Source organism: Olea europaea, chromosome 6 (genome assembly GCF_002742605.1).
Source record: "Olea europaea var. sylvestris chromosome 6, O_europaea_v1, whole genome shotgun sequence".
Lineage (NCBI taxonomy): Eukaryota > Viridiplantae > Streptophyta > Magnoliopsida > Lamiales > Oleaceae > Olea > Olea europaea.
Genome location: NC_036242.1, coordinates 10,633,298 through 10,660,471, shown reverse-complemented (window position 1 = coordinate 10,660,471; position 27,174 = coordinate 10,633,298). Strand labels below are relative to the sequence as shown.

Below are 27,174 nucleotides of genomic sequence, written 5' to 3'. Positions count from 1 at the left end.
TTTATGAGATTATGAACAACTTTTTTTTATTATATAAGCTTGTGTAAGGTGACAATGAAATTCCGTGTGCGGCTTTTTATGATAGGCTAAGCTCTATTAAGAATCAATTAATGGGACCTTCTTCCAAGTCTAGTCAATCAAATAATGAATCCAAAACCCTAATGCTGATCCACATATTCGGTGGCATTATATGAAGATTGGAAAGATCTAGAATAAACCCCTCACATATCATTGGAACAGAAAGGGGATATGCCTTTTTTTTTTCTTTTTTTTTTTTTAATTGTGAAATTCAATTAAACAAGGTCGAAGGCTTATGATTTAGGCGGATTTAGGTTCAATGTCCATTTGATTCTTTACTTAAAGTTATTGATGTCATAACTTAACTAACCTCACTTTTAACTCTCTCGAAATACTACCTAGAGAAAGCATAGAAAGTTGTTTGAAGTTTCGAAATGAAAAGCCCAACAAAATCTAAACTTATAAGTTTTTAGATATTCAATAACATTATTATCATATGTTTTCGATGAATCCTTTAGGCATCGCTCAACCTTTCATGGTAGCGACTCCTTATCGAAGAACTCAAAAAGCCCTCCGACTTTTAACCTTTTGGGATCCTAAAGTTACTCACTTGTTCAAACCTTTCTCCCATCTAAAATCCTTGAGGGTATCGTATTTAAATTTGCCAAAAACTAGACACTCGTTTTTTAAGAATTTCATTGCATCTCACGCTTTGTTATGTGCTATTATTACATGTTTGATGTACAATATTGAACATATTTTTAATGTTGTTTAGACTCTAAATTTTACAGACGATGGTAGTGCAATCATTTGGTCGGACGACATAAATCACAATGGATATATGTTGTACTATAAATGGATAGCCTTGATTTGAAGACAGAATTGCAATCATTTGGTTGAATGATCAACGCACAAAATGATAATTTAAGTTTAAAAAATCCAGACCAAATGTGAATTCAAACGTTAATTATTAGATGGGTCATTTGTAATAGTTTGATTGGTTCAGACAAGCCAGACTGTAATTTGAAGATGGTGAAATGGTGATTAATTTGGAATTGAACAACCGCCCTTTTAATGCATTGATGACAATGCAATTAATTTGAGCAGAAACTTATAATCACCAGAGAAGAAAAACATTTTTAGCCACAAGAACTAATAATTAACAAGAATTTTATAGGTGAAGTCAAACATTTATCTGGGTATCTATAGGACCGACCACACCATAAACATCTTTTCATGCTTAAGAAAAAAATGTCGTGTAAATTTTTCGATTTTATTGTTGCGTGTTCTATTTCTTCAAGTAAAATTGTCGATTACTCTGATTATATATTATTAAGCTCTGAAACTTAATTATTGTCATTGCATGGAGTTCATTTGTAAATCGATCTTCACAATTATATATATATATATATATATATATACATCTTTTCATGCTTAAGAAAGAAATGTCGTGTAAATTTTTCCGGTTTTATTGTTGCGTGTTCTATTTCTTCAAGTAAAATTGTCGATTACTCTGATTATATATTATTAAGCTCTGAAACTTAATTACTGTCATTGCGTGGTGTTCATTTGTAATATATATATATATATATATATTGTGAGCTGCCTTTAGGGTTTTAAATAAAATAGGGTATTAGAGCTTTTAATTGTAAACATTTTTTTTTCCACCATAGCGGATTATTACAATAGTGGATAAATTTTACAGACGATGGTAGTGCAATCATTTGGTCGGACGACATAAATCACAATGGATATATGTTGTACTATAAATGGATAGCCTTGATTTGAAGACAGAATTGCAATCATTTGGTTGAATGATCAACGCACAAAATGATAATTTAAGTTTAAAAAATCCAGACCAAATGTGAATTCAAACGTTAATTATTAGATGGGTCATTTGTAATAGTTTGATTGGTTCAGACAAGCCAGACTGTAATTTGAAGATGGTGAAATGGTGATTAATTTGGAATTGAACAACCGCCCTTTTAATGCATTGATGACAATGCAATTAATTTGAGCAGAAACTTATAATCACCAGAGAAGAAAAACATTTTTAGCCACAAGAACTAATAATTAACAAGAATTTTATAGGTGAAGTCAAACATTTATCTGGGTATCTATAGGACCGACCACACCATAAACATCTTTTCATGCTTAAGAAAAAAATGTCGTGTAAATTTTTCGATTTTATTGTTGCGTGTTCTATTTCTTCAAGTAAAATTGTCGATTACTCTGATTATATATTATTAAGCTCTGAAACTTAATTATTGTCATTGCATGGAGTTCATTTGTAAATCGATCTTCACAATTATATATATATATATATATATATATATATACATCTTTTCATGCTTAAGAAAGAAATGTCGTGTAAATTTTTCCGGTTTTATTGTTGCGTGTTCTATTTCTTCAAGTAAAATTGTCGATTATTCTGATTATATATTATTAAGCTCTGAAACTTAATTACTGTCATTGCGTGGTGTTCATTTGTAATATATATATATATATATATTGTGAGCTGCCTTTAGGGTTTTAAATAAAATAGGGTATTAGAGCTTTTAATTGTAAACATTTTTTTTTCCACCATAGCGGATTATTACAATAGTGGAGAAATAGTTTTTTATATTAAAATGAATATCTATAAATCTTTCACTTTCTTTGTCTGTTTTTCCTTATTGTGACTTTATTGCTTTTGGTAATATAGAATTGTGATTTCTAATTCTCAAACATATATTTATTTGTGTAAGTTTAAATTGATTAATTTAATCAAAAGATTTTAAACGGAATTAAAATTTAGTTTTGTAGTAGAAATAATATAATACTCACATAATAAACTTTAAATGCAATTATATGTTTTGAGTGACAATTTTTTGTTGGTCTAAAAGCGATTTCAATATTATTTTGTGTTCCTTTGACAAAAAAGATGTAAATAAATATCAAACATTAATTTCAATAACTCGTTAACGACTATTACACACTCATATTTTGTGGGACTCACTGCCCATTTTTCATCATAACTATCCTAAACTAAAAATTTTTGCTTAAAGAGTTTTATTGATTGTAACATACATTTTTCGTTCTATATCATGTTTTAAACTTTTTAATATGATTACACCACTTTTTTGAATTGAAGTTAATTTCTTTGAAGTTCATGATTGCATCAACAAAAATTCAAATGCCAACAACCTCTAAAAAGGTAAATAAGAATTTCTAAATAAATATAGATTTTGATAAATGATGAACATCAACCACTTGAGTACACCGTCCTTAATTTGACTAATTAAATGCAAAATCTAATGAACAATATATCGGGGAGACTAATATTCGGATGAACATTCGAACAATCAAATCTTGCAATTGCAATGATTCCAATATGTGTTAATGTTGTCTTCCCCCTTTCAAAAATTAAAGGCTTGAGCCCTACACAAATAATAGGGTTTCAAGTTAGAAATTAATAATTTTCACCCTATATTTTTCTAGCTTGAAACAAGAAAATAACGATACAACTGATATACAGTATTCAATAAAATTATATAATTAAAAGAATAATAATTTCTTATCGTGTATATAATGAAAGAATACCTAGGCAGAGATAGAGACGGGTGATAATAACTTGATCCGTGGAAAGGATATACGGATCTTCTCGGGTAATAATATGGTAAAGTCCGTGGATACTTGTACGGGTCATCAATTGCTCCATAGGTGTATCCATGTCCATAATTGCACTGACCAAAGTAACATCTACTTAATTCCGGGTGTTTCAGCTTGACCCATTTCAACTCTGCATGGTACCCGGTCCTAGCCAATGCCCGCATAAGTATGTTCGGGTCGACCAACCCTGAAACTCTTGCAGTTCCTTCTTCGGCATCTATGATGACAGAATATACCCCTACAAATAAATTAACCATATTAATCTACACCTTTTAAGTTCCTAAGTATCGTCTATTAATATTTTGGTACGTTGAACGAAATAAAATTAGACAAAATAACGAATAAATAATTTACATTTCTGTTTCATTTTTTTTTTTTTTAGCACAGTGGTGAATAATACCGCAGATTGAATTCAAGACTTCCATCATCTTCATTTTACATGCTTGAAAATGGACATTAACCTTTAAAACACAACCCTACAATACATTTAACAAAAATAAAAAAATAAAAAATAGAATTTATACATAAAAAATACATAGGAAAAAATAGAGAAATTGGTAATCTGGGTTTACCGCATCAGCGTAAGGCTCCATTTCTAGAATTCTACTGCAAAGTAATTAAAAATATAAGATTTTTTTATAAGGTTTTGTACTCCAAATGCAGATCTTTTATAAGCCATTTGTCGTTAAAACTAGAAGTAAATCGGATTTTGATATGGATACAACTATTACCATCTAGAAAAGCTAATTCAATGTGTAAGCTGGGATACCTGGATAAAAGAAAAAAAAAAAAGGGCGCTAATTCAATGTGTGTGTGTGTGTGAGAGAGAGAGAGAGAATGTTTATAAGTTTTAGAATATTTATTTGCCCTATTTACACCAATGTGTATTAATTTACCAAAGTTATTATGTCTTTTAGATTTAGATATATATGTCACAAGTCCGGCGGAAAAGTTGGGTACTCTATCGCATCTATCTACTTTACAAAAGTATCTCAAATAATTTGTAGTTGTGCTACATTTAGGGATTGTAAAATTTTATGCTCAGCTTCGCATTGCAATCTCAAATCTTTTTATTTTATTTTATTTTTTAAATAAATCAAATAAGTAGGGATTTTTAAATTCATCGTTGCTAGGCATCCAAAAATAGTAAAGATTGTCATAATCTGTTCCACTCTATTGTCATTCCTAACTGAATTCTTGATTAACTTCTCCATTACGTTTCCACATTGTGATGTGAGAAACTGAGAATTAACTTATTAAAGCACGTTTGGCTAAGATTGAAATGTTAACTTAAAAGTAGTAATGGAGTAAGAGGGTCAAAAAAGAAAAAGAAAAAGAAAAAGTGGACTGGGTAGACATTTGTTAAAAAGAATTCACTTCAAAAACCATTTTTTTTCGAAAACCCTTTTTCGGGTTGGGATTACAACACAAGGGACCCCTAAATCCACCCTTGCAAAAAACTAAAAAAATAAGTATGCTATGTTATTGATGATTTGCGCAATAAAGGGAAACGATAGGAACGTTATACACCAATTATCCATATTTGACGGAAGGAATTGATGAAATGAGACAAAATGACCAACTTCGCAAGAAATTATTGAAATGAGGGTTCAAATGTCAAGTTTAAAATGATATGGATGATTCGTGCAAATGATAATGATGTTTTGAACTAATTATCCTATTTTAAATCGTTATCAATAATTTTCATTTTCATTGTTATTTAACAAATACATGTTTTATTGGATTGTTAATAACTAATAAAACTTTATACTTCGTTGGATAATAACGTTATTGAGTTTTTTCTTATTAAATAATATTAAATATTTGATAATTTCTCTAGCATAACATGCGACTAAAAAAAGGGTTTTTGAATTCATTTTTTCTCTAGCATAACAATATTGAATATTTTACATTTTTAGTCCGAATTATTCTTCTCCAATAGGGCCCTGTTTATGTAACACAACCCTTTTAGTCCTATTGATGAAGTCAAAGAATTGCACTTTTGCCAATAAAGAGGAAAATAATAATTAATCTATTTGTACAATATTTTTGTACAACATTGTTGACAATGATGATTGTGGCAAAAAAGTGTTACTTGGAAAGATGAATTATTTTTAAAATTGTCCTAGGATAACATGCTACGTGACATGTTGTCAACAATATTTTCAAAATCATAGTACATCAAGCATTGCTCGGACAATAAACACCTTTAATTTGACACGTTTATTTTGAGGAGGCACAAGAAAGATTATTATTATTATTATTATTATTATTATTATTATTATTATTATTATTATTATTTTCCAGTCCATTTCTTTCAACATAAATACGAGATTCAATTCTCCCAACTATTGATTGTCTTGATATTTTGAACTTTTTATAAGTTGGGAGCAAGTCATATAATAATCGTGCCAATTACAAATACTCTTTTCGAATTATCATTTACAATTCTTGGCTGTTTCCACTCGTCTACGATACTTGGTTGGCCACTCAATTCCATCCACTAGGAGTCTTGAATTCTCCTAAAGAGGTTTAAGAGAAAACTAATTATTGTATAAGTTATCTCAAAGAAGGGTATTTTGCACTTTTTGTCCTCAAATTTTGTAAAATGTTAATAATCGGTACTCAAACTACTTTTTGGCACTAGACAATCCTCAACCTTCAAGAAATGTAGCAAATTCATCCCTTCATCATTCTTGCCACGTAAAATGTCGAATTTGTCCGCTCTTCAAATAAATACAAAATAGAAAGCAACTAAATAAAAAAAACATATAGGAAAAATTGTAGTAAGAGTCCTGAATCTTTTAAAAAATAACGAATAGATTATCTTCTTGAACCATTATATTTCCCAAGTCAATCTATCCCCATTGGCTTCACCTCACCACGAGGGCTGGATATGGATTGGTTCGGTTCGATTTCGTTCGGCTCCAAAGAGAATCGTACTGAACCCAAATTTTTGAGTATTTAATAAGTGGAACTATTGGATTCAAATTTAATTATGAAATCGATTGATGGTTCAATTCCATTTGGTTAGTTTGGTTTGGTTTTTGGGTTCCATACATAATTAAAATTTTATTTGTTTACAACAATGTTACATAATTAAACTAATAATATGTTCAATCTTAGCTCTTACAAAAATAACGTCATCCAATTTTTTTGTTTCAGTTGCTTTATTTAGTTGTAATTTGCTGTTCCCTATATTATTCCCTCATCTCGTAGATGAGTAGATGATATAATTTTTTATTTTATTTTATTTATTATTATTATTTTTTTGTGTGCATATAATGTGCTAAAGAACGTTTGTGTTTTATGTATAGACAAAATAAAACTTTTGTAAATGAGACGGTTCGATAAATTTCTATATAAAGGCTGTTCTCTTCGTATTGTTTTATTGGTTTGTCCTATTGGCAGTTAATATTTTGTGAAGAGTAAGGAGAAGAAGATCTAACTGCTAATATCCATATCCGTATCCATAATATCTTCCATATGTATGAATTTGAACTATTAATTATTTTTGTGATTCTTGTTCTTTATCATGATTATCGTTAAATTTAACATCCCTGCCTGCTGTTGGTGGATATTGCTCATATGGTGACGTGTCACGGTGGTGGATACAACAGTGGCGATGGTGAAGTTGGACGTGGAAGTGGAAGTAGCGAAGGCAGCTAATTTGGGATAAACATTGAACAGTAATATCTACCAACCTTCTTTCACATTTTCAAAAAAAAAAAAAAAAAAATCAAAAAAATCAAAAAATCGACCAGATCAATCAAATCAAATCGACTTGGGTAGGTTCAACATAGGTAATTGGTTTAGTTTGATTTTATTTTGAACAAAACCATCGTGGGTCGGCAGTCATGATTTGAAGTCTTAAACTATTGGTTAATCGAATCAACACAACCCACTTACGTGTTCACTTTTTTTTTTTAATTAAGAAAAATAAAAATCGAAAGATAGACTCTATTATCATAATTATATCTCGATTCCCTTCATTCTATGATGTTGTCGGTAAGTAATATCACAGCAAATTTTCTTTCATAGACTTATTATGTTGTGCTTAGCATTTTCTCCATATTCAGGCAGTCACACTACATAATACATAAAAAATCAATAAAATTTTTAAGTTTTTTGTTGATCCGTCTCTATTAATCTGATTTTTTTTCATATTCAGGAAATTAGACTACATAACACAAAAGAATCAATAAAATTTTTAAATTTTCATTCAATCTATCTCTATTAATTTGATTTTAGTTGTTAATAAATAGTTCTTATAACATAAAAATATTTTGTTATTTTAGTTCTTGTAATTTGAGTGTGCCTAAAATTAGGACAATTTCTTTTAAAAAAAATTTAATTTGGACTAAAAGTCCAAACCGAACCAAGCCAAACCGACTTTGTTTGGTTTGGTTCAATTTAAAAGTTAAGAATGGATTGGTTTGGTTTGAAATTTGTTTAAACCGACTAATTTGATTTTGGTTTTGGGTTAGAGTTGAAATCAATCCAAACCAAACCACGCCCAGACCTAATGGTAATGATCGACCTCATATGTAAATAATCACATAATCAACGTATATATACTCAATTCATGGACAAATTAGTCAAAAACTTGACACAGGTAAATACCAACAAATTAGCCAAATTGCTTGGAGATCTCTAGTTTTAGAGTACATAGAAGAAATTCTAGCATAAAGCCTCTATCTTTCTACTATTTGTTATAGAAAAATAGCCCGGCACCCAGGACAGCTAGAAATATATCCATCATAATGGGTGGCAGGAATAGTATACATATCTTCCTACGCACACAAGGATGTAGATATAATTCACGAATTTCAGATTTCAAGGTGTAGTTGAAAAACAACAAGGCAGCAAGTGAACCGTGTGTGTGTTTGTGTTTGTGTTTGTGTTTGTGTGTGTGTGTGTGTGTGTGAGAGAGAGAGAGAGAGAGCACTTTTATAGCACATTTCTTTCTGTTCAATTCTATTAGTAGGTATTTAAACAATGTTTACCTCAGGACACTTATTCTACGAAACTCAAAAATTGATAACTTACAATAAGAGAGGGACCCCAATCCACTAGCATATCTACATGTCTTCTCCCTAGGTGCTGAAACTATTCATGCAGAAAAGCCAATATTGGTCTGTTGAAACCAAATTTGCTACTAGATAATCTGGAAGTTAAAGTCCTCTACCCACGGAATCCAATCTGTAATGACATTAAAGATGAAACATCAATAGTTTTCTCAAGAAGACAGCACTCGTGAGATTTTTCAAAGCTCCATTACCTGATTTTGAACTTCAAAGAGTTGTAAGATATTACATTACAAGTACTTTGAAGCCAGATTAACCTTGTCTAGAAGTATATCCTGAAAATGTTGAGAGGTATCAGAATAATTTTATAATTAGCTGTTGACTGTTGTTGTCTGCATAATATGAAAAGACCAATTGTCTTAAAACAATAAATAATATGAAAAGACCATTTGTCCTAGAAGACTTCAATAAATAACACACTCATTAATAATTTGTCATTATTACACACACAAACCATATAAACTTCCTTATGATCATTTTTGTGTGATTTAAGACATGTACATAATAAAGCAATACCTTGGACACAAGCCTATTAATTTGATATGAGCTCCATGGTTGGGGTTCCAAAATGATAACACCACCCTGCCATAGTATGCATGGTTGAGATAATCGGGAAAAGCAAATGAATAAGAAATCTATAAACTCTACCGATTGAAGAAGCTTCCAGAATTTCCTACACAAAGTGATTACTCCTTCATCACCCTAGTTTAAATGTGATGATACCAACATTGGTATACCCGAGGACTCCATATGTGCTCCACTCACCTTTTTGCCATATGTCCTCGGGATTTTTCTAGTCCTCGAGTATTTTGGTCCTCGAGAAAAACTCATACGACTATTAACATCACCCCATGGTCATCAAGAATAAGTCCTCGGGACATATTCCATTAATAGATTCTCTAGACCTATGTGCCTAATAAACGAACACCTAAACACCCAAGAACTCTATATCAACTCTTACACCACTTATCGGACAATTTCATTACGAGTAGAACATTCCTTACAAACGGGATTCCATTGGATAAAAACATCCAACCGGCACAATCCTACTAGGAGTACACTACCTTCCTCTATAAATATAAAACCTTGGACCATCATTCAGGTACGTTTTTCATTATTCTCCAATTTATAGCTTCACACATATAATTCCCTTTCTGGCTTCAGTATCAGAGGGGCGACGAGAACACACCTCGTTGCCTTTGTTTTAGGTACCGGAAGACTACGATCGTGCTCAATCAGAATCATCAAGCTCGGGAAATATACAGGTACGATTTTTGGTAGCATCATTGGCGCCGTCTGTGGGAAGCGCTACCAAAAGCCATGGTTAACACACGATCAGGTCTTCCTCTCGCAAGCTCATCCGCTCCCATCCCTCATCCTGCCAAAGATCAACCGGCTCCTCATGAAGAATCCTCAGGAGTGCCCGCACCTTTGCCAAAGGTCATCACAATCGAAACCTTTGAAGATCTCCGTCAGCAGGTGGCCATGCTCACACAACTGTTAAGTTAAAGGAATTCACATCCGTCGCCAGCGCAGGCGGAGCATGGCGATTTTATGGCTGATGCTCGAGCACGGCCACCAAATCCCCAAATGGTGGAGTAGGAACCTCGGGTATTCATAACATGGCCTCGGGCTCGAGATCGATCGCCATGGATTTCGGTGAAATTGCCCGGATCATTCAAGAAGGAATTACAGCTCGCCTGCAACGTAATGCTCGGGGGCCCACAGGTTTCACCCCTAACACTCCATTCATGCCAGAGATATTGTCATATCCCTTGCCCTACAGATTCAAATATCCTCACATTAAAGAATATGATGGGACAACCGACCCCATCAACCATCTCAATGTATATACTGATGTCATGAACTTGTAAGTTGCATCGGATCAGGTTATGTGCAAAGCCTTCTACAAACGCTGACTAATGCTGCTAGGGAGAACTGGTTCTCGACATTGGAGCCCAACTCCATAGCCTCATTCTCAGATTTGGTTGATAAGTCCTCAGCCTTCTTTGCAAGTAGCAAGCGAATCAGAAAGACTGCGGCCTCTCTCATGCAACTTCGTCAGGGACCAACTGAAACCCTACGAGGATTTATGACAAGGTTTAACAAGGAAAGGCTCCAAATACCTGACTTTCATATCACAGCAGCTGTCTCCGCCCTCACTTACGCCGTAAGATGTGAAGCTTTCAAGATGTCTTTATCAAAGACCCCGCCGTAGACAGTGACCGAGCTCCTCACCCGAGCTAAAAAATACATTAATATGGAGGAAATACTAAATCCAAGGAGACTTGGTCCTTCCCATGAAAAGACTGAGAACAAGAGGCGACATGATCCCGTTCCCCGGGATAAGCGCAGGAGCGAGGCGCCATCAGCACCTCTTACTCGGTTGAACACCTCTAAGACAAACATTTTGATGGAGGTTAAGGATAGGAAAGAATTAAAGTGGCTTTCAAGGATGAAGTCGCCCCCTAGCACAAGAGATAGGAGCAAGTATTGCGAATTTCACCGGGATCATGGGTATACTGCAGAGGATTGTCATGCTTTACAGCGAGAAATTGAAGCCCTTATCAAAAGAGGATTTTTAAAGAATTACATTGGTTATGATAAACAACCAAGGAATGATCGTGACAATCGGAAAGAGCTTGGGGCCGGAAGCAGTGCTCAACCAACTGTCAGAACCATTAATATTATCGTTGGGGGCATAGCATCCGACGGAGACACAAGTAGTGGGCGAAAGCAGTATGCCTGCCAACATACTCATACCTTAAGAGAATCCTGTGATGAAGTCAAAGACATCACTTTCAGAGCAAGAGATTTGGAAGGATTATCACATCCTCATGACGATGCCTTAGTCGTCTCTGCGGTTGTGGCAAACTTCGAAGTAAGTAGGATTCTGGTTGATAATGGGAGTGTAGCGAACATACTGTCGCAGGAGGCTTTCGCCAAAATGGGAATCTCTCCCAAACAGCTCAAAGTAGTAAAAACTCCTCTACAAGGATTTGGTGGTGGAGTCATTATCCCTGAAGGCATCGTCGAGCTCCCGCTTACGTTAGGAGCTGGTAGTACACAAGTGATGGAGATCACACCATTCCAAGTGGTTAATACGCCAATGGCCTTTAATATCATTCTGGGAAGACCCCTACAGAACAAGATCCAGGCTATTGTGATAACTTTCTACCACGCCATGAAGTTCTCCACAGGTTATGGCATCGGAGTAGTTCGAGGAGACCAAATAGCGGCTAGACAGTGTTACTAGCATTCGAGGAATGAGTGCTGACGTTATGCAACTCTCAGACCTCGAGCTCGAGCTCGAGCCAAGGGGTAGATTTGCCCCCTTTGAGGAATTGGAAGTGGTCGAGCTCGAGCACGGAAAAGCTGTCACTATTGGTTGGGATCTCAAGGCCAACCTCCAGGAGGAAGTCATCAATTGTCTGTCCCGCAACATTGATGTTTTTGCATGGAAGGTGGAGGATATGCCAGTGATAGACCCAGAAATAGCTGTCCATAAACTCAATATCAGCCCAGGGGCCAAACCTATTAAGCAAAGGAAGATACAGTTTGCACCGGAAAGACGTGTGGTCATTCAGGAAGAAGTCGGCAAATTGTTGGGAGCGGGGTTCATAAGGGAAGTCCAATACCCCGATTGGCTCGCTAATGTTGTTCTAGTGAAAAGGGCCAGCGGTAAATGGAGGGTCTGCATTGATTTCACAGTTCTTAATAAGGCATGTCCAAAGGACAGCAACCCACTACCAAGGATTGACAATCTTGTGGATAGCACATCCGGACATAAGCTGTAGAGCTTCTTATGGCCAAAGAAGACCGAGAGGAGGCCTTATTCATGGCTGATTCAGCCATATATTGCTATAGGGTGATGCCATTTGGATTAAAAAATGCTGGGGCGACATATCAGAGGCTCATCAACAAAGTCTTTGCCGATCTCATAGGGAAGAACATCGAGGCCTACGTGGACGATATGGTTGTAAAGAGTAAGAGGGTGGAGGAACACATATCCAACCTAGAAAAGGTGTTCGTCACCCTGCGAAAATATAAGATGAAGCTCAACCCGGAGAAGTGTTTATTCGGCGTAGCTTCAGGAAAGTTTTTGGGTTTTATGATCACTCATCGGGGGATTGAGGCCAACCCCGACAAGATTCAGGCCCTAGCAGCAATGGAATCACCGAGGACCAAAAAAGAGGTTCAAAAGTTGACAGGTAGGGTAGCTGCCTTAAACAGGTTCATGTCTCGAGCAGAAGACAGGTGCTTCCCCTTCTTCAAAGCCCTCAGGGAGAATCATTGCTTTGAATGGAATGAGGAGTGCGAGAAGGCTTTTCAGGAGCTCAAGCAGACATTTGAATCTCCTTCTATCCTCACCAAACCCGAGCCCGGGGATACTTTGTATTTATACTTAACCGTATCTCAGAATGCAGTGAGTGGTGTCTTGGTGAAAGAGGTTAACAGGGCCCAGCAACCCATTTATTACGTAAGTAAAGTCCTACTTGATGCAGAAACAAGATACACTTTGGCAGAACAACTTGCCCTTGTACTGATAGTGGCAGCACGAAAACTTCGACAATATTTTCAGTTACCAATCAGCCTCTAAAACACATTCTTCAGAAACCAAACGTTTCAAGAAGACTACTGAGGTGGGCAATTGAACTTGGAGAATTTGACATAGAATTCAAGCCCTGTCCTTCTATCAAAGCTCGGGCCTTAGCTTACTTCATTGCAGAACTCACCCCAAGGCCTCGAGGGCCAGATGGTAGCTCGAGCTCGACCACAGGCATGTGGCAAATTTTCGTAGATGGAGCATCTAACTCTTCGGGCTCAGGTGCATGGGTCATAATCATAAGCCCGGACATGCTCATAAATATTCAGTGTGCACTCAGGTTCGAATTTGAAGCGACCAATAATGAAGCAGAGTATCAGGCCGTCATCATAGCCATGGAACTCGCCATCAATCTCGAGCTTGAAAATATCAAAATTTACAGCGATTCCCAGTTGGTGGTTGGACAAATTGAAGGGACGTTCAATAGGAAGGACGAGAAGATGAGCTTATACTGTTTGAAAGGACATGATCTCCAGAGAAAGTTCAGGAGTTGTGAAATTGTGAAAATTACTTGGGCTGAGAATTGTAAGGTCGATCCCTTGTCAAGATTAGTGTTCAAGGGAATAGATGGGCTTAACAGGGCAATCCACGTTAGAATTGTAACCGAGCTAAGCGTTAATCAGACCGTAGGCGTCATGGATATTGATAATGAGCCATCATGGGCAATCTTCTAGAAGATCCTCGAGCAGCAAAAAGCATCAGGTCCAAAGCTCCAAGGTATTGCATGATTGAAGAAGTTTTATTTCGTAGGAGCCTCATACTTTTATACTTCAGATGCATTAGACCTCTCGAATCATCCCAAATCCTAGTAGAAGTTCATGAAGGAATGTGTGGGAACCATCAAGGGGCTCGGGCATTAGCCTTCAAACTCATAAGGTATGAATATTATTAGCCAACCATGAAAAAAGACGCCCAAGAATATGTCAAGAAGTGTGACAAGTGTCAAAGATTTGGCAATGCCATCCACCATCCCACAGAGGACCTCACTAGCATTAGTTGCACAGCCCCATTTGAGCAGTGGGGAATTGACATCCTTGGTCCCTTTCCAATAACCAGGGGGCAATTGAAGTTTGTGGCTGTGGTTGTAGAGTACTTCGCTAAGTGGGTGGAGGCCGAGGCTTTAGCAACAATTTCAGAGCTTAAGTAATTTCATTTGGAGATCCATCATATACAGGTTCGGGATACCGAAAGTCCTCATAACTGATAATGGCAGGCAGTTTGACAATGTACAATTTAGAAACTTCTGTTCCAACCTAGGGATGGATCATCGTCTGACATCAGTTTCCGATCCTCAAAGTAATGGTCTTGCCGAAGTAACCAATCGCATTATATTACAAGACCTCTGTACAAGGATCGGAGATGCAAGAGGTTCCTGGTCTGACGAGTTACCCTCCATACTTTGGACATATAGGATGTCCCACAAAATCGCTACGGGAGAAACCCCCTTCATGTTGGCTTTTGGTATTGAAGCCACCATCCCTATTGAAGTTAAGTTGCCCAGCCAAAGAAGACTTGAGCCTGAAGATGCAGGGTGCACCACTAAACACCTCGACCTCTTGGAAGAAGTTCACAATCAGGCAGCTTTATGAATGGCCTCTTACCAAGATAGAACAGCAAAGATTTCAATAAAAAAGCGAGGACACGGAGATTCAGGGCTGGAGACCTTGTGTTAAAGAGGGCCGAAGCAGCAGGTCATGCTCCGGGCAAGCTAGGACCAGTTTGGGAAGGGCCCTTCGAAGTCATACGACAATTTCAAGGAGGTGCGTACAGTTTAAGGGATACATCAGGAAGAACACTTCCAAGACCATGGAACGCCGAAAATTTAAAAATATATTACTTCTTTTTGAGTTAATGTGCTCGAGTCGTAAAGTTCTCGAGAATATCAATCCCTCGAGGACGTTGCATACATTACTTCTTTTTAAGTTAATGTGCTCGAGTTATAGAGTCCTCGAGTATCTTCTTTAAAGTTAATGTGCTCGAGTTATTCCCCCGAGGATGTCGCATGAGAAATTACTTCAATTTGTTTGCTCGAGATGTTTGAAGTCCCAGGGGTCGGGATGACTAATTCATGACTAAAAGACAATAATAATAACAGAAAAACATTGTACCATTCATCGAGCAAAAAACTTGTTCAAAAATTAAACAAAAATTACAAAGCAAAAGATCGAGGTGGGAGACTATCCAATATGGCCAAGAGGAGGGTCGAGGTTGTTGATGTCAATCTCAACGTCGTCCTCAAGGCCCTCCTCGTCGTTGTCTCCATCTGATCTTCCCCAATCTTCAGAACCCAAGAGCTCCAAGGTATCAGCAATGGAAGACACTGTCTTCAGGTCATCCGGAGCGAGGTCGGGTAACTTCAGACTGAGAAAAGCTTGAGCCTCTTTCAGAGCATGGAAGTACGCCCCCGACGCGTACTCCCCCTTTATCTTATCACAATCCTTGGAGGTTTTAAACTCCTCCCAGGCCTTCTCCTTGACATCCGCGAGCTCGCACTCAAAACCCTTCGTCTTCTGGACAAGCTCAAGCCTTGCACCCTCGACCTCATCCTTTGCCACATCAAGGTCATCCCTGGCCTTCGCAGCCTCATTTTTCGCATCATCACGCTCCTTCAATAAAACCTCAACCTTAGCCTCGAGGTCAAGAATCCTCCTGTCCTTGGAGGCCATGGAGGTCTCTACCCTAGCCGCTCTCTTGGCCTCCTCGAGCCTTTGAAGAGAAAGCCCTCGAGCTACACTCAACTTCTGAAAAGGAGAAAATATTAAGTATTAATCTTGATGAAGAAACTAAAAGCTGAAGTCAAAAGTTCGAAGGTTACCTTCAGAGTAAGACGCTCGAGGACCTTCACTCCATCCTCGAGCTTCACCTCCTCATTGTACTTGTTCACAAGATCAAGAACAAGGTTACAACGATCAAAGTCCCCGATCAGAAACGGATCATCCTCGAGGTCGACCACCTCAGAAGGAGGCCAAGTAGTAACTACCCGAGGAGTTGGAGATCTTTGGCTCGGCTACAAAGGGGTCGAGACTTGAGGTTGAGCTCGAGATGTTTTGCCAGGCCCCCTCACACTTCGCTCAGGGGTGCCTCGAGGCCTTTTCTTGCCCTTCTTCTTCGCCGGGGGCTACCCTTGTGGATGGGCATCAGCCCTCGTACTGACAAAATTTCGGAGGGCTCGAGGATAAAAAGACATGCTTGCAAAATTACAACACTTTAGAACAAGTACAAGGTCAAGCTATTTCGCAAAAAATAAAGGAACATCCCTACCCTCGACGCCTTTAATATCTGCCAGGTCTATAACCTCTTCCCCAATCTCCTTCATCATCGAGAAAAGAGGGCTGAGCCCCACCAGCATCCTCCTATGCTCTTCCAACACATCTAGATACACCTGGCCCTCACAGAACTTCTTAGCATCGGGGATTTCCCAATCAGGCTAGAAAGGAAGGTCAGGTTCTTGCGCTATTACATAAAACCACCCCTCCCTCCACCCCTTCAGAGAACTCGCCATCCTCGGGACCTTGAAACCCCCTATCGCCGAGAGATAGCCAAAACAAGTATATCGAGGATGTTTCTTAAGCTCGAACACTAATTTACAGAGGTCAATGTTGGGCTCGATACCTATGAACCTACATGCTATAAAAAAATATATGAGCATTCTCCAAGCGTTGGGTACTAACTGCCCCGGCACATGGAGTGCTCACCAACAAAGCAATAAAAAAGGGGTGAAGGGGCCACCTAAAGTCAGCCTTAAGGGTCTCCCTAAAAATAACACTCTCCCCTCGTCGAGCTCGAACAATCCTATCCTCGGGGCCAGCAAATATAACATCACAGATAGGCATAATACCATATTCCCTAGCCGCAGCAATAGCTGAGTGCTCTTTCAGCCTACAGGGTTCATCGGGATATTTGAAGATCATATTAACTTGAGCCTCAAGAGTAGCCTCTAGGGGAATAGCCGTCGGTATTGTCGATGTTCCTACATCCTCACTACTACTTGAACTATTGGATGAATCACGACCCTCACTACTCGACATCACTTAACGAGCTTAAGACCTAGCTTATGGAATAACTTAGAAGTCTCGAGCCTTACCTGGAGTTTCCCGACGAGTTGAGAAGTTCCCAAAGTATTTATCTCGAGCACGACCTCACAGAACTCAAATTTACAGTGGGTAAAAGTGAAAAATGAAGGTTAGAATAGTAGTATTTATAGGTGAAAATGACGGGAGGCCAAAGGTCGCTATCTACGACCGTCCATGAAGACACGTGTCAAAAATCCAAGCCCATTCTCTGCAACGGTCATATCAATACCGACCCTTATTGTCAGCCAGCACTTCTCGACGAAGCTGCCTAAAGTAAAGTGTTCGTAACTCATGTGCACCCCATCCTAAAGCTCGATCTCTAGGAGAAGTGCACGGGGGCCAATGATGATACCAATATTGGTATACCTAAGGACTATTTCCCCGAGGACTCCATATGTGCTCCACTTACCTTTTTGCCATATGTCCTCGGGATCTTTCTAGTCCTCGGGTATTTTGGTCCTCGAGGAAAACTCATACGACTATTAACATCACCCCATGGTCCTCGAGAATAAGTCCTCGGGACAGATTCCATTAATACATTCTCTAGACCTATGTGCCTAATAAACAAACACCTAAACACCCAAGAACTCTATATCAACTCTTACACTACTTATCGGACAATTCCATTACGAGTAGGACATTCCTTACAAACGGGATTCCATTGGATAAAAACATTCAACCGGCACAATCCTACTAGAATTACACTACCTTCCTCTATAAATATAGAACCTTGGACCATCATTCAGGTACGTTTTTCATTATTCTCCAGTTTATAGCCTCACGCATATAATTCCCTTTCTGATTTAAGTATCGGAGGGGCGACGAGAACACACCTCGTTGCTTTTGTTTCAGGTACCGGAAGATTACGATCGTACTTAATCAGAATCATCAAGCTCGAGAAATATACAGGTACGATTTTTGGTAGCATCAAAATGTATCAATTTTCTCATGCTTAAACAAAAAAATGAGAATAAAATCCTAAGGCTGGCGACTCTGCTGGAGTGGATGAGTGGATAGGAGGAGAGGCAACGGCGCTAGAGGATTTTGGGGAGAAGGATTTTGATTCCAATTTTGAGGCTGACGATTTGGGACTTCCTAAGGTTAGAAATGCTAGTCAAATAGGCCTTTAGACAGGGTTTTATGCAGGATTCACCTTAGCCCTTAATTAAATTTTAATCAACAGCAAAGCGTGGTGGCTTCTCACTCTGGCCCATACCGAAGCGGGAAAGTGTATATATATATAAAGACAAGTCCAGATTTTGTAGGTTCATTGATCAGGGTTTGACAGAAGAACTTTATAAGTTTCCAGAAATGGTTGAACAGAAATGTCTGATGAATTCCATGGGAGATCTAGGCTGAAGAACCCATCCCTAAAAAAGTTTAATCAAGGGCAGAGGTGAATCCCTGTATAAAACCTTGTCTAAAATCCTTGTTTCTGAAGCATGTTTTGGTTGGGGTTGAGGTAAGGTGGGTTGAACGTAATAATTACGGGGTTTAAGATTTTAAGTAGTTTAAAGTATATTATTCTAATTTGTTACTTTTGGAGGGTATTAGGCTTAATTAGCCCTAAGAAAAATATATTTTGGGTTTGTGCTAAATTAATTAGTCAACAAATTTATTTATAAAAAATAAAATAACTTAGCCTATTTAAGATAAAATAAATTTAAGAAATTAGAAAATTTCAATCCTTACTTAATTTTTTTGTTAATCTAGAATAGAATTGAGAATCGAATTAGTCCCAAAATTTTTAAAAAGTGCAAAAGAATCCCAAATAAATTATTAAAAATTTAGAGATATATATATTTTTTTATTTTAGAAAAAATGCAAATGAGTCAAAAATAAATTATTCAAAAATTAGAAATTATTATTATTTTTTAAAATTTAAATAGGAGAGCACCTTTGTCATGTTACAGCTTTTATTGAGAAATTGATGAAAATTGATAGAAATGATAGTTTGCACAATCAAATGTGTAAATATTTGTAAAAATATCAAAAAAATGAAAGATATGGATATTTTCCACAATAATAGTGAAAGATAACAACATTATATATTAATTACCCTTTTTACTAAATTCAGTTACAAAAAGTTCAAACAATGCATTATTGTCACAATTATTTAATTAGATGCATTGCAATAATAATGAACAATTTTCATCAGGAGCAGAAGACACTGAATCAGTGCGCTAATCAAGTCAAGCAGAACATCGACGGCTAGACTATCATGCATTCTCTCGATCAAATAATGGCCAATAAACACCAAGCTCACTAAGTCCCTATTTCGTTCAACTAAAATTGAAGCAAAATCAACAATTAATTGTAACCACACATTTCACTGAACCGACAACTTTTCAACCACAAACTCTATCAGCTTCTATCAACCATATTCTATTATAGCATGGTCATAGATAAAGTAAAACACCAATAAAAGCAAAAATAGCAAACTAAATGCAGCTTGTAATTGCTCTGACCTCCGAGTAGTTTTAACTTTTGAGCGATTGAAGTACATAAAACCTTCGATAATTTTCAGATTCCTCAATGTCAGAGAGAGGACCTTAATTCACTTATTGTAGCAACAAATAATACCCGAAAGTTGAAAGGAGAAATGAAAATGAAAGTGAAGGGAAAGGACTTCCAAAATTTGTGTTGCCAATTATTGGAAAGATTCTACTGAAGTCGCCTCTTCTCAAACTGGGACTCGTGACAATGTGGATCAAGCCATTCCCTAGGAGAGCTCTTTGAAGTGTTGAAGGACATTTTTTCCCCACCCACTAGTTCTCTCAAGTTATCAACCTTATTTTCCCGCCCAGTTCCACAGTATTGCCCATCAGCTTCCTTAAGTTTCTGTTTAAATCTCTGCTTGCGGCTAGAAGAATTCAGCTCTTGCAGCTTCGATTGTGATGGCGGGGCTCCATGTGGTCCGAGATATATCTTTTCTTCTTTACTAGCCTGCCAAATCATGATACATAAACAGGTCAATATGCTTCATTAGTCCATTAAAAACCCACATTTTTGTTTCTTATGCTGTTAAATAAAAAACTTAGGCTTTACCTGAACTGTTGACAGTTTAGAATCTTCTACTTTTGGAGAATCAGCTTGAAAGAGGTCTTGATCTCCAATGCCCAGGCTCGGAATCACAAACCCATCAGTGTCTAGCAAAACACAGCAGAGAAAATCAGGTCAACATAATGAACTCCAATTTATACAATTGCCGGGAGATATAAATCAACTGCATTAACAGCATGCACCACAACCTCGGAACAAAAGACAAGATATTAATCTAGACGTTAAACTGCCAAGAATCATAAACAAGAATAGTTTTCATTTCAACTAAATAAAAGGAAGAATTTTGGTAATAGGTACACCTGTGTTGGATGTGTAATAACTTTGAAAGGTTGATCAATTCGCGCTAAATCAAACTACATATGATTACTTCAGAACTGACTAAAATGACAAATGAGCAACAAAACTCCATGTACATTACCCGGCAGTGGAACAAATGTGGCACACAGGCAGACCCTACTCAGCACTTTAGAGATTTTCAAAAACAGTTATCCAATTTTTCAATAGGGCATATGGTTAAATTGAAAATATTAATTGCTAATTCCTTCTTCTGATGTAATATTTGACATTTCTTCATGAATTTATATCCAGCACAATAGGACAATGAATTAGTAACTAAATAAGGTTTATCATTTGCATAAATAGATTTTAATCCCTACCCGTTCCATGGGGGAGAAACAAGGAACAATTTACTGATTTAATATTTGTTTGACAATACCTGATTACAAAACCATGTGAATTTATTTATCATATCATACCAGAAGGTTTTAACGAGTAGCGGCATCCATAAACGCACCAGCCACCTTTCTAGTACATATAAATGCAACAGCAAACAAAAATTCTATTTAATATAAAAAGCAAAGACTATAATACACATGTAAAGTCCCGAAAATTTACACATACCAGAATTTATTTATTTTATATACTATATTATTAAATTTTGAAAGTTGGAGGCTAAAATGATAAATATATTAAATTCAATTTTAGTTAGATCAAATAATTAAATAAAAATAGAGTAATGATAAATATATTAATATTGCGCTCATTGGATAGCTCACAATTAATCATATATACTAGGCTCGAGAAAGAATCGATTTGGATAAGTCAACTCCCAAATATTTCAGTTAGAAGAAGTTGATAAAGAAATAGTTTTTCAATTTAAAGTTCTGAATGAAAATGATGTTGTTGCCACATGTATGGGATTATTTTGATTTTTGAATTTGTGTGATTTGGTAGACACATGTAGAAATGGTAGATAAGATAGGTTTTCTTTATATGATTTATTTGCTTGATTTTAGGAATTGATGGTGATAGACTACCGCGTGTTGATTAGATGAGGAAGAAATAACTGTTGATTGTATAAAATTGAGACTCTTTATCGAAAAACACGACTTTTTGACAGATTTTTAGGCCTACTAAAATGCAATATTCTCTTTCACCTTTAAATACCATACAAAAGTTTATATTATTTATTCAAGAAAATTTAGATACACATATACGATGGTAGCAGCAACACATACAAAAATAGAGATTTGGAACATGAATTCGATTTTTTCCTTTCAAATTTAATTGGCCTAACAAGGTAGAATATTAAGGTGCAGTGTATTTTATCCCGTTTAATTATTTTTTTTTATGTTGATGAATTATTGTACTCATGAAAGCTAAAGATATGATATGAATGATATAGTCATTCCGGTATAATTGTACAAATGATATAATATAATATGAGCTCTTACCAATTTTAAAGATATGAGACGGTATGATTTTCTTATATATGTTTTAAAATTTTTACTCGAGATTGCACCATTATTTTTAATGTTCTATTGAGTATTCTCATGTACTTACCATTTTTTCTACTCTTCATAGACTAGAACAAGTCATTGCTTTACGAGTGATGCAGTGTAATCGTGGTGCCAAGATTCATGAAACTCAATAAAAAAATAAATCCGAAGTAACGTGACCTAGGATTTTATTTTTAGCGTTATTTTCGATTTTATTTGCATGTGAAACTTGTTATTTAGGACTTGTGACATGTTTCTTAGATATTTATTTATTTTATTGAAGGAACTAAAAATTTTTAATGTTGGGGTGTTTGAATAATTTATTTAATTATGGAATGAAAGTTTTAGTAACAATCTAAATTGTTAAAATTTGGGGTCGTTACAACACAACTATGCAAATATCTAATCAACCACATTGGCTTGCTCCTGAAATTTAGGAAACATTAACATATGCCACTTCAGCTCTGTTAGGTCCAAGTTGTATTGGCTATTTTTGTGTTCAATATCATAGTGTATTGATTTGTAATCTGAGTCAAAGAGTCGGGATTGTGAGTATGTTTTGAAGAAGTCAAAGACGGAACAAGAAGACCAAGACACTCGAAAAATGCTCGTTGTCTGTGCATAGAGCGCTCGAGTAGTTAAGCAACTGCTCGTTGTTCGCTCCACCAACATTTGAGAGGTAAAGTTACTTAGCCAGACCCCTAGTACGGGATTTCTACAATTTTACACTTCTATACAATCTTCAACACTCCATATTATATATACCCAAGCCATAGTTCGTCCCAAACATCTATAGAAATTGGTTGAGCCTTTATTTCAATCAAAGGAAGATCCTACAGAGATCAAATACACGTTCCATAAATCTCTTGCCTTAACCACAAGATCAAACACCAAATTCTTTATCAATAATCCTTCAAAGTTCTGAAGTTGGGGAGATGCTGCTAGAGTTACAGTTGGAGAAGAATGAGGTTTGTTCTTGGTGATCACCTGGATTTAACGATTGAGTGGTTAGAGTCTATTAAAGTTTAGTTGTGTTTGGACCAAATGTAAGTTATCTTTTCTAGTAAATCATTTTGGCAAGGTTTGTCCAGTGGTTTTTATACCTATGAAGAGTTCTTTAAGGTGTTTTCTTTCGTTATCGTTTTGGTGTCGATTTTACTTTTATGCTTTGATATGAAAATTACGATTTAATTGAATTAAACCTAATTATATAGAGACAAAAATATGTGACTGGTTGCTTATTATTGTTTGTTATTTTTAATTCTGTATTATCCACCTATTGCCGCTCTAGGTGTTAGTTGGATCTAAACAACGGTTATTTCAAGCTCATTCCTCTCTCATTTACCTAATTTAAATGCAAGCTTCAGATAAAACTTGTGATATGATTCAAGTCCCTACCAACACTCGATCCCTAAAATCACACTCTTTTAAACCCAATGAATGAAATAAGAACAAAGCTGAAACTGAATGAACATTAAAGTAACTTATAGTATTCAATTAACCATGTCAACAGTTTCTCTTAGAAGTTTTGTTGTTCTTATTCATAAAACTCAATCCCTCAAAGGCAAACCCACAATAAATTAACATCCAAGATTAGGAGGATCGTTGTCCCTAGATAGAGTATACTGAGTAACATTTGGAACTCATCGTGTTTGGACTACGATTGGTTTGCTTCAATCATATCTTCATGGGATGCTAAAAATCCCAAATTGCAAGTACAAAAATATCATATAATTACAATAAAAAAGGCTTAACATGCCTGAAGTTCTTATTTTTATTATATTAGATAAAAAACGCTTAACATTAATTGCAAGTATAAAACATCATATATTAGATATAATTTGTAAATAATTCATCAATTGTGAATCATAATTAGACCCCAAATCCATGCTTGTAAACCTAAAGTGAGCAGGATACTAATTTAATCGTAGTGAACAAAAATAACTGACCAAAAATCAGAAAGAGTAACTGAATCAATCCCAAATTGAAACAGCGTTAATCAATTTTGAATTAAAAAAAAAAAAAACTAACTTCTAATTTTAGATGAGACTCAAATGCAAAAGACTGAAAAGAAAAAAAATACCCCACTCGTCTTCGTCAATGGAAGGAGTGGAATGCACTGGAGAGGAGTCCATGTGATGCTGATGATCATGGATTTGATTTTGCAGTTGATAATTCCACCGAGTCTCCACCACCGGCACAACTATGAGTTGACTCGCCCAGGAAAATTCAAGGCTTCAACGAGAAAATCAATCAATTGGAACCGAATCTGGGACTTGAGCGGTACGAATAAAGCCACCGATTAAAAAGAAAGCCATAGAAAGATCTATTCCTTCTACCTTCTCAAATGGCACCTGAACTTTTAACTGCATTTCTTATAGGTACTCAAACATTTAATTTTCCCTCATCCATGCCCGAAAGTCTAAATATCTTATCAATACATAATTTAACCAGACATTTCTTAAGAACTCAAACTTTCAATTTTCTAGGTGTGTGTGTGTGTGTCTCTCTCTCTCTCTCTCTCTCTCTCTCTCTCTCTCTCTCTCTCTCTCTATATATATATATATATATATATAATGTAGGGCTGTAAATAAATCGGATGTGGACTGGATCTATCCATATCCAATCCAATCTGATAAGGAAAATTCATGAATTTGATCAGATTCGATCTGGTAATCAAACGAATATTTGATTATTAAATTCTTATCCAATTTATTATGTTATTTGATATTCGATCCAATAATTTGATAAAAAATATTTTACATATATATTTTTTTATTGCAATATATGAAATTAGGAAGATAAAACCAAGGGATTTCCTTGTTTTAGATCCATATGGCATAAATAGGGTGATAGAATACGTTTGAAGTAATTTTGAAAAGAGGGAATTCCTAATTTCAATACAAAATTTATTATAATGTATATTAATGTTATATCAGAATTTATTAGATATGACATTCTTAAAGTTATGCGATAATATAAATTCATAAAGTATAATATAAATTTCAAAATGAAAAAAATTATGTTCAATAAATTATGCGATAATATATAAAATATATTATATTATTATAACAAATTGGATCGAGTTGTTATCGGATTGGATTGACATATATTCATATTTGTTTCATTTTGTTAACCAATAATTGAATTAGGATCCTGATCGGATTATCGAACTGAGACCCTAAATTCATCTTCTATTAATTTTATTGGATTCAAATTAAAATTCAATCAATTAACTGCCATACTTTAATGTTTACCAAACATAGTAATTCACCTTGTTACCATCTTTGTCAACATATGCATTATCCCGAACTCTACAAATTACGTTCCAATTTTCTTTCTTTTTTATTTTAAAGTGCCAATTAATGATTCAAATAAATTTGATTTTATGTTTATCTTACCACTAAATCAATTGTCATAGTATAATATTAATTGCTGCTGAATGAAGTTGAAAGAAGAGACAAGAATATATAGAGGAATAATTCTATTAGTCACCACCGATGTTAGATTATCATTTTAGGTGATCACAATTGATAGATTCAATTAAATGAATCATGCAATATTACAATTAAGTAAATTTATAATTTAATATCAAGTAACGCTATTTAACCACACTGAGATTATAACCCCAATTTAGGTGGCGTTAATTTGACACTAAACAATATGTGAAATTAAATAAATCATTTTAATTCCACATTTCATTCACTCTATTATCAAGCAACCCTGTGGGGTTGCATAACATTATTCTTTAATATCGTGTAGTAGCTACCTAAACTGGTGCTTGCATAACATTATTCTTTAATATCATATAGTAGCTACCTAAACTGGTGCTTGCTACCTAAACTGTGCTTGGCACCAATAGTATTGGATAACATTACTCTATACAAATTACGGAGAAACATAAAATTAACATTTGGAGTCGTCAATTGCCACATAAACATATGGATGACAAAATACTTTGGTTTAGGCTTCACCCTGTCCTATTGGATAATCAGGGTTGGAACATTCTCATTGTGTTGAATTTTCATTTTTATGATTCTAAAATTTAAAAACACATTAAAATATAAAAATAAATAAATAATTAAATGAGTGGCAAATAGAAATATTCTATTTTTCACCATCTTTTTAAAAGTTTGAGAGGGATTGGGACATGGAAGGCCACGAGTGAATTATTCAAATGGTCACTGAACTTTGTAAAGTTTAGTGATAAATGAGGTGATTTTTAAAATTCAGTTATCTTATGGAAACATTTTCCAAAGTTTAGTGATGAATTTGGTGATTTTTAAAGTTCAGTGATCCCGTAGAAACTTTTTGCAAAGTTCAATGACCATTTAGATAATTCACTCAGAAGGCCACCTTGGACTTTAAAGTGGTCACCGTGGACTCACCCTACTCTCATTTGCACTGCTTCATCCCACTCGCCCTACACTCATTTCTAAAAGCTTGAGAGGAACTGTGGACATGGAAGGCCACTGTGGACTCGAAGGTGGTCATCACATACTCGTCCTACACTCATTAGCACTGCTCTATTCCACTGTACCATTAGAGTTGTCAACAACTGATAAATTATTTATGGATGACAAATATATTTTTGAAAATCTGGGAACCTATAAAAGACATATTTTGAAATTCGGATAGGAATTAAGGGAAGTCAAAATTTGAGGTACATACAAGAAACAAAGTTGAAAGTTCACATATCATTTGTGCTTGTTACCCCTTTCTCGGGTTTACGTGGTACCTGATAATGAATGTGTAGAATAAAAGGTCCTTTGCTCTTTTTGAGTCCCATTTTTGGGAGAGGGAATGCATTTTTGAATAGTGTATTGATAAAAAATGTTTGGCTGAAAAATAAAGAGAAATTTTGAATTTGCATGTAATTTTATTTTATTGTAGAATAT

At 35.7% G+C, this 27,174-nt stretch overlaps 3 protein-coding genes across 3 annotated transcripts; 1 reads left to right on the top strand and 2 right to left on the bottom strand.

Moving 5' to 3' along the window:
- Nucleotides 1–3,494: 3,494 nt before the first annotated feature.
- Nucleotides 3,495–4,262, bottom strand: LOC111395144. The gene is made up of 4 exons (XM_023021154.1): nucleotides 4,242–4,262; nucleotides 4,070–4,145; nucleotides 3,601–3,907; nucleotides 3,495–3,498 (listed from the first exon to the last, which is right to left on the bottom strand). The coding sequence occupies exons 1-4, from the start codon at nucleotides 4,260–4,262 to the stop codon at nucleotides 3,495–3,497; spliced, it is 408 nt and encodes a 135-aa protein (XP_022876922.1).
- A 6,754-nt stretch (nucleotides 4,263–11,016) lies between these two features.
- On the top strand, nucleotides 11,017–12,012 carry LOC111395143. The gene has a single exon (XM_023021153.1). It carries the CDS (start codon nucleotides 11,017–11,019, stop codon nucleotides 12,010–12,012), a length of 996 nt encoding a protein of 331 aa, XP_022876921.1.
- A 7,845-nt stretch (nucleotides 12,013–19,857) lies between these two features.
- Nucleotides 19,858–24,779, bottom strand: LOC111395828. The gene is made up of 3 exons (XM_023022008.1): nucleotides 24,360–24,779; nucleotides 20,484–20,584; nucleotides 19,858–20,381 (listed from the first exon to the last, which is right to left on the bottom strand). Exons 1-3 carry the CDS (start codon nucleotides 24,409–24,411, stop codon nucleotides 20,100–20,102), a joined length of 435 nt encoding a protein of 144 aa, XP_022877776.1. The 5' UTR covers nucleotides 24,412–24,779; the 3' UTR covers nucleotides 19,858–20,099.
- Between the last annotated feature and the right edge of the window lie 2,395 nt (nucleotides 24,780–27,174).